Here is a 9025-nt window from a genome sequence, read left to right on the forward strand (position 1 = left end):
TATGAGACATCCCACGGTCCTTTCACTAAAAACAGGTTTTCTTGCTATTAAGTGGCTTCGTTTACTGGGTCTGATTTAAAACACAGTGGTCTGAATTAAGCTAGAGTTAAACTAAACTACAATATTAAAGAGAAATAGAGACATAGGACTATAGCCTAAATATTACCATAAATATTGTTGTTGAGCTTTTTGAGCCAGTAAAGCCTAATAATTTTGTCTTTCAAATTTGCATTGCGTGCATTTCCTAATTCAAAGTACTGGCCTAATTCAAATATAACCGATGAAAATGAACCTATATTCATGGTTGACAATAATGGCAATATTTCTATATTCAAATGTACTAACATTGAGTGTTGACTAGACGAGTAGCCTACACTTTGGCTTGAGATTTGTGGAGACGCTTGGGCTGGCTACACCCTCGCCTGGAAGAGGCAAGGCAACCGAGGTCCATTTTCATTGAAGGCAAAACAACACAGAGCAGAACACCTTTTCATATCTTGCTATTTTTACAACCCTTTCGTTTTTTTACGACAAGCGTTAGGGATTCTATAATTTCACACAAAATATAATTTTGCTGAGCTTTCTTGTGGTCTGAAATGCTTCTTAAATTAGCAGCAAAATTACAAAGCTCTTCGGATGAAAGCTGAAACAGGTTTTTTGCGCTCTATTTTACAGAAAGCACATAATACAGACGCTTTTAATATCTGTGGATGGAAAGAGACCTGGCCTAGTGTGATATGATACTGGTGAGTGTAAATTGACCTAATGAAGAGGTCCCCCTGTGATGCAATAGAAATCTATCAGCTGGTCAATTCTCCACTCCACCAGGCAATAGATAATAACATATCCACAACAGGTAGCCTAGGCACTCTCACTCAGAACAATTATTTTTATCGGAGATATAAGACGTCATGAGAAGATCTATATTTATGAACTATTAACATATATTTCTTAAATACTATCTCCAAACAAGAAGTTAATTTGTCTTACCGGTGTCAAGCTCAACCTTTCGTTCCCATCAGAAAGCCTTAGAGAGCGCGAGCTGTCCCCTCCCCTCTCTCCCAGACCAGTCTTTGCAGAAAACACCTCTCTCAACCGTTTGTTTTATTATTCAGACACCTTGTGCGTTTGCCCTAATGCAACAGTATTCCACAGTGTACAGTTCCTGGTGGTGTGCCCACAGGATGCCTGGCTGCCTTGGTATTTTGTCATATCCTCATGTGTATTAAATAATGCATGGTTAATTACACCAGATGTTGTCAATGGGCACATGATCTAGCAGGGGTTAAACCACGATTGGAAGATGAGGGAACTGTCTTCAAATCTGGGAACTTTTCTAAGACCATTTCTTTTGGTATAAATCTAATTCATTCAACTGTATCCCATTTTTGGAACACGTCAACAGTGGCCCCAGTTTGCCCCAGTTTGCCCCAGTTTTTCAACTTGGGGAAATACTGTATCTATAGACTTTTGTCACTGTGTCGAAACAGGTCAAATTATACCAAATATTTCGGGTAACAATTTGTGTTGTTCCCCCAGCAATGTTAATTCACGCCTAGCCTGTAGTTTAAGTATGATATCTATATCATGATGTGCCAGATGCGTGGTGTAGGCCTACATAAAATTCCGTATTACAATGTAAACATTAGATGGCACATGATTAATAAGCAGGAATAGTGGAGGCTGTGTATACATTTGCTACGCGCTTTGGCGCCATCCTCCCCAGAAAAAAGGGATCACTGCTTCACAGCTTCGCACTCTTTGGCTGCCTCGAATGTCTGTCAAAAATTGGGAGAAACAAAAAATATTTACAGGAAAAATCTGGCCAATATTTCTATTGGTAGGCGAGCTTGGATAGAAGGGGACAATCAGTCAGTGGGACCAGGTAGCCACCTCAAAGCATATCTGGTTACTTTCGATGACAGCGTAACCATGACAAAATCATTGTCAAAAACTATTGTCTTTTCCTCGCCATCCACGGGTCAGATAACCAACCAATCACAGTTCACATAATCGCTTTTCTTTCCATCTTAGAATAATATTATTAAATCAAGCGAGCGAGCCTGGTCTTCAGGAGTAGGTAATGTTGAAACGACAGAAAAGGTGGACAACGACTGTGGAAGGAGTAAACACTGTCTCTCAGTATACTTGGTGGGATTGCTGTGCATGTTGTGTTGCCATTCATGAACGGGACTTTAGTTTTTACATTTCGATTGGATTTTATATTTTGATAGAGCCTACTTTTGGAGAACTTCATGGTTGTTCGTGGACTTACAGTGTAGGTTACTTGCATTAATGTCTTAGCCATAACAGAGGACGTGGAAGTAGAGCAAAAATATACCTGTTTATTAACTAGCAACTATGTCTATGCTTCCAACTTTTGGCTTTACGCAAGAGCAAGTTGCGTGCGTCTGCGAGGTCCTCCAACAGGGTGGAAACATCGAACGGCTCGGGCGCTTTTTGTGGTCTTTACCCGCGTGTGAGCACCTCCACAAAAATGAAAGTGTTCTCAAAGCTAAAGCTGTGGTCGCCTTTCACAGAGGAAATTTCAGAGAGCTTTATAAGATCCTTGAGAGCCACCAATTTTCCCCTCACAATCACCCGAAGCTGCAACAGCTTTGGCTCAAAGCACACTATATCGAGGCGGAGAAGCTCCGAGGCCGCCCTCTCGGGGCTGTGGGAAAGTACCGTGTCCGCAGAAAGTTCCCCCTGCCTCGGTCTATCTGGGACGGAGAGGAGACAAGTTACTGTTTCAAAGAGAAGAGCAGGAACGTCCTCAGAGAATGGTACACGCATAACCCCTACCCTTCCCCGCGGGAGAAGAGGGAGCTCGCCGAGGGCACAGGGTTGACAACCACACAAGTCAGTAACTGGTTCAAAAACAGACGACAAAGAGACCGCGCGGCAGAAGCTAAGGAAAGGTACGAGTAAGTAAATGTTTACTTTGTCTTTGTCCTATTGGTACATTTGTTTCAATGTTTATGTGTGCGTAAAAGTCTGGACGTTGGCTTTACCTTGGATTATCTGTTGGGAGAAACCGACTCATACATACTATCCTCTCATTTCATATCAGGGTATTCTAAATGATATAATATTTTATTATAAGCGATCATTAATAATAAATATAAATGTAATAAACACAAGCAAACTAATATCATGCTATTATTTACCATTTAACCTATCCATATGACTAATTGACGCATGCTTAGAAATATGAACACTGGATGAATTTTAAAGAAAACTTAAGGAATAATCCTTAAAGATATAGACCTGAGGACTTGAACATATGTACATTTAGGCCTGGTTTAACTATTTCGCACACCAAAAAAAAGTTCATTGAATGTCAAGATGTTGATATTCTGTTAGTGGGTGGTAGTTATTTTGCAAATGCTTACTGAGCTGTTTGTACATTTCAAAGTTTCGAAATTATAGGCCTACTGTAAAGAGGACCTTTAATGTCTTTAGTCAGGTGTTCACTCAGAGGGTGTCTTCTTTCACCCGCTGGTGACTAATTCAAGCTGATACCACTGCGTAAATCATGCCTTTCCACTTTAAAACCATGAGTCATTGCGCTGCGACTGTGAATGTATGCCTAATACACTTTTAGCAATAGTTAGGTCTGTCATTAACGCCTGCTTGTGTATACACAGTTGAGGTTTGACCTTATACCTTCATACCCATATAAGCCCAAACTAACCGTATAGAACAGTTTAGATATCATTCAAATGGCTCAACATTTTTTTCCTAACGTTGACTTGATGGAATACGGTAATGACAAATGTGTCTATTCGTCCTCATTATAGGGTACGTGTTGTTTGATCAAATGTGTTTAGAAACGGCAAAATGCAATTCAGAGTGTAATTATATAATTATATAATAACAGTTAAGTTATAAATATAAAATCATTTACCTAGTGTGGGGTTTGAGTGTGTATGAATGAGTATATGTGTGTGTGTGTGTGTGTGTGTGTGTGTGTGTGTGTGTGTGTGTGTGTGTGTGTGTGTGTGTGTGTGTGTGTGTGTGTGTGTGTCCATTGCATTCACATATTCCAAAATAAGTGTCATGCGGACTTCACGCGCTTGTGACAAGTGCATATAGTTGCCCATATGTGTCTATTAAAAATGACATAGTCCAGTTTTTATTACAAACAAGATCTGCACAATGAGACTAGATGATGCAAGAAAATCGAACACTGATCCTAGATTCAAATAGGCTTTGACTCGTGAGTTTCACACATTGTTATTTTAATAGCTACATAGGCTGCTACAACTTCTTATACAAAATACAACATAGGCCAATGACAGCGACGACAGAACCTACACTTCTCATTTACCAGTTCATTTATTCTACAGGCCTGAAACGTGTAAATTAAAAACTGCACTAATACTACATTTGTAATCTAACAGCTCAGGATAATTATGATGAGCCTATAGGCCTATGTGTCGTTTGCAAACGAATGCATTTTTGTAAAGGCTACATGACAATGTGGAATGATGTAGGCTACGTTATACTTTACTATATTATTATCTTTCCTTTCTACAGGGAAAACAACGAAAACTCCAACACCAACAGCCACAACCCATTGACTTCTTCCATGAATGGAAATAAAACACTTTTGGGGAGCTCAGACGACGACAAAACGCCTTCAGGGACTCCGGATCACACTTCGTCGAGCCCGGCAATGCTCCTCGTTTCAAACTCCGGGCTGCAGATGCACGGCCTCGCGCCTCCACCCGGGCCTAGCGCCATCCTCGTGTCCAGCCTTGACTCTGTGCACCATCATCACTCTTTGCACGACACTATACTGAACCCTATGTCGTCCAACCTGGTCGAACTCGGCTCTTAAACATGGGACCCTGTTGGGAAAGACCTTTCTGAGTGCACATGGATGTTTGAGAAAAGCTTCAGGCACTTGAGGCAAAAGGAAAGAATAGAGTCGGAAACATGTGGCACACGCCGTGAGAGGTGAGATGGTAGGCGTTTAGCTGAACAGGCTGGACTGAAAGGTATTCTACCGGGATGTAATAACATGGCATACTGTTGAAAACAATAACAATAAAATGTCTTCATTCTTGTTACTATTATCGTTATTATTTTAAGGGATACATATCAACAGATGCATAAACTCAAAGTCAGGTATACCACGTGACCTTTCGTTTACACACAGGTTTTCCAAGAGAGCCCCATTCAGTTTGATTTTGTTTTGGGTTATCATCGCTAAGTGTTTTACTATCATGAGAGGCGTATGTTAACGATTACAGACTATTATCTTTTATTATTTGTATTTTGAAATCATTTGGAGAGAGACTGCATGTAAACTGCGATTAATAAAAAAAACATAAACAAATCGATCCCACTATAGTTTTATATACTCTTTACAATTAAAACGAAGAAACAGGAGAACTTGTTTAATTTATTATATTTCAGCTTTTTCTTTGAAACATGGCAATGCATTTTTGTCGAGTCTGTTTTTGCATATCACAGTTGCCCATTAAGAAAAATGTCATATGATGGAAACACCACCTGCGACGTTTTGCTAAATGCTTTAGAACTCACATTTAAAACTATTGTTGACCTTAATGTGAACAGGTGCGTGAAGAATAGGAGGAGCCCTTGATTTACGTTGATTAATTATTTCGGAAAGGCAACAGAATGTCTAGCCTGAAAAGAGACATGTGTTATGCCTCTTGAGTTATGGTTAGTATATCAAGCAGGCTATACCTATAGCCTATAAACCGGATGCAAAGGCAGCGCAATATGACACCTGGTTGTTTTCTATTTTTCTTGCAATAGGCCAAGACCTGGGTCTATATCATTTCTCGAAATGTAATGTGACCTGAAAAATTGCGAATGTAGCCTACAAAGTATTTGAAAACGAAAAAGCGTATTTGACTATTTAGTCCGTTTTGCTTGCGTTGTTGGGTTCGTGTTTTAAGATCTATGGGTACACAGACAACCCAATTCTGATATTTTTCACACTAATTGGTATTTTCACCAATCACATCTTTTATTTAACTAGGCAAGCCAATTAAGAACAAATCCCTATTCACAATTACGGCCTATCCCGGGGGACGGTGGGCCAATTGTGCACCGCCCTATAGGATTCCCAATCACGGCCGGATGTGATGCAGCATGGATGCGAACCAGGTACTGCAGTGACGCCTCTGTAGTGAGACGCAATGTCTTAGACCACTGTACCACTCGGAGCTAATCTGATTGTGAAAAATGCCAATTAGTGAGAGAATAAAAAACATAATTGGGCCGCCTGTCTAAACGCAGCCTTAAAGGTTCAGAACCCCGGTGCCCATGCTTGCTACACTTTTACCGAGAAATGTGCTTCATAGGTTAGGCTTAGGCCTAATACGGCTTTTACTGTGGTTGCGTGTGAACCCCCCCTTCCAATATAGGCTAATGATGATGAAATCTCTCCTCAAATCAATCATAACTGCAAAACAAGTGCAACACTTTTGCAACATACATGTTGGACATTGTCCATTGTGCCCGTTAACTGCAGACATGGACTGCAATGTGGTCTAGGGCCTACAATGTATTGTTATTTTGTTTGTGCGGTCGTGAGTCCAAAGAGAAAATAAGGGAACACTCCTCTCACGGTTCTGCCCCATATACCATGGCTCTTGGTGCGGTGTAGAGATATGAATTGATGTCATATGTCTATGGAAAACAATGAAAGCATGAACCTGACTGTCATTCTATGTGGAATTATTTTAAAAACAGGACTGAAAAGTGCAATGAGTATTATCAAAAAAGCTGACCGAAATGACGTAGACCATAACGGAGCTTGATGTTCAAGTGATGACACTTAATCTTTCCTCCCGCAGATGAGAACCACCGTGCGCTGTTCACAGAGACAAACACAAACTAGTAACGTGTGTTGAAAGATGGCACTTTGTTTGAATAGCTTTAAGCCAACCCCTCCCATCAACCAATCTCTTCTACTTTCAAAGTCTTGTTGAATATTTCTAAAAACAACATTGACATATTCCCTTTTTCAGGAATTGTCGGTCTTCATTTTTTTGTCCTTAGATAGTTTAATCTCTCTGTTCAAATTAGACCCCTTCTATGCGCCCTATGGATATCTTGCTGGATAATACATTTGAGATGCATCGACCCAATTCCGTGTTTCGAATGTGATATTCACAATAAAATAAACTGCTGTGTCGGACCATGTTGGGCGGCAGGTAGCGCTAGTGGTTAGAGCGTTGGGCAGGTAACCGAAATATTGCTAGATCGAATCACAGAGCTGAAAAGGTAAACATGTGTCGTTCTTCCCTGAACAAGGCACTGTTCCTTGACCGTCATTGTAAAGAAGCATTTGTTCTTAACTGACTTGCCTAGTTAAATAAATGTAAAAATAAATAAATGTGATTTCAGATATAAGCAAGATGGTACTCAAAGTGTGCATTTATATAGGCATTCGTAAAAATGTGTGTATAACCAAGGGTTTTTGTTGAGTGGTAAGCATCACACCTTGTTGGCTCATGGACCAAAATGTTATAGTATTCAGTCCTCTCTCTTTATAATTAGCAAACATTTTAATGGATACTCAAAACAACCATGCCCCATAATAGCCGTCTGTGTTTGGGTAGGAGTAACACCAAATACTTTGTTTCTCACAAACCAAATATTTTAATTCCGGGGAAGTGCACGGTTCTGCTCTTGACTTTCTCCAACAGCTAAAATCCGAATGTTAACTAGCTTGGTATGAGTGCAGCATGTGTGCCTAAAGAGGGGCGGAAAGGTTGTTAATTTTTTGGGCATACGATGTTACAAAACTCTGTCGGCATTAGCTGGGCGAAACAGAACATTTGGTTATAAATGCAATGCAATGTGTTGATTTAATGCTGGAAAGACAGTTTATGGGAACATGACTCCAAACTGCAATGGAAACAAACTAAACAATAGAGGATTTTTGCACTGCATTCCACAGTTTCTCTCTCTCTCTCTGTCTTTCACACTTCACTGTCGAATTTTACAAAGGAGCTAAAGACGTTGCAGGTGTAATTTCTGTGGTTATATCCAATTTTCTCTTTGGTTATATCAGTGGTATTCTATTGACTGTAACAATTGCTGCTGACTTTAGGCTTCGGTGCAGATAACATCCTTGCAGTACATTTTTAATTGTAGAAGTATAGTCATGCTGTTTCATTCTTAGAACAATATACCAATGGACTTGTGCAATGTTTTCGACATGTAAACAAGTGTCCAGTAGACACAAAGCAGAATAGGTCACTTGAGTTTACCTCAAATACATCAAATAATAAGTCCTAAATCAATGAGAAAACCAATAACGATAAGTCCTCTAAGCCGTCATACTGACTATTCAGTTCAAGGCTGAATTTTAACTTGAGATGTGTGTGAAAAACTTCCGGGCATATCCTTCACCGAGCCCAATGCATGCTTTACGCAATGTAATATTTTTGCACGGTTTTTCTCAATGCACCCCGTTTACAATATTGAATAACAGTGTATACAAAGTGAGACTACGCAAATGGAGACCTCTTTCACCCAAGCACTGGAGTAGCCTGCTGTTAGACAATACTCCAGGTAACACATTGTGTGGGCCCTTACACTTTATCTATGGAATTCGCCTGATCTTTAAACTAGAAATCATTGGAATATGTGATTATTCTGTACAAATAAGTCTTCAGTTCATGCCCATGCGTCAAATTACGCATATGTAGGACTGATTTACATTTGCATTGTTCTATAAATAATTGTCAAATATGACTATATATAGTATATGTCAGATAGGTATTTAAATGCAAGATTGTATTAAATTGAAATGTAATTCTAGACAATATAATTCGCCTCATACTGTTATTTATTCATTGTGTTGCTTGTCAAGATTTTGGGCTGTGATTTTTGTCATTGGTTTACATTCTTTGTGATTTAATCTGATTGTTAAATTAATACCTTTGCGGACATGTTGACATAATACCCATAGCTAGCTTTTAATTACAAGTTAATGAAGGATAAGGTTAGAACTATTTATTTCTAGGCCTGT

The 9025-nt window shown here is 39.5% G+C and overlaps 1 protein-coding gene across 2 annotated transcripts; it reads left to right on the forward strand.

The window, feature by feature from the left end:
- Nucleotides 1-1887: 1887 nt before the first annotated feature.
- On the forward strand, nucleotides 1888-8722 carry LOC129863137 (homeobox protein SIX2-like). Of its 2 annotated transcripts, none has more exons than XM_055935079.1 (2): nucleotides 1888-2927; nucleotides 4543-8722. In XM_055935079.1, exons 1-2 carry the CDS (start codon nucleotides 2362-2364, stop codon nucleotides 4844-4846), a joined length of 870 nt encoding a protein of 289 aa, XP_055791054.1. In that variant the 5' UTR covers nucleotides 1888-2361; the 3' UTR covers nucleotides 4847-8722. The 2 variants fall into 2 exon arrangements, with proteins under 2 accessions (XP_055791054.1, XP_055791059.1); XM_055935084.1 differs by having other exon boundaries at nucleotides 1888-2921.
- Nucleotides 8723-9025: the final 303 nt, after the last annotated feature.

Source organism: Salvelinus fontinalis, chromosome 1 (genome assembly GCF_029448725.1).
Source record: "Salvelinus fontinalis isolate EN_2023a chromosome 1, ASM2944872v1, whole genome shotgun sequence".
Classification (NCBI taxonomy): Eukaryota; Metazoa; Chordata; class Actinopteri; order Salmoniformes; family Salmonidae; genus Salvelinus; species Salvelinus fontinalis.

Coding starts and splice junctions, on each gene's coding strand:
- LOC129863137 (XM_055935079.1), top strand. CDS start 2,362: ATGTCTATGCTTCCAACTTTTGGCTTTACGCAAGAGCAAGTTGCGTGC. Junction 2,928..4,542: donor GAAGCTAAGGAAAGGTACGA/GTAAGTAAATGT, acceptor TCCTTTCTACAG/GGAAAACAACGAAAACTCCA.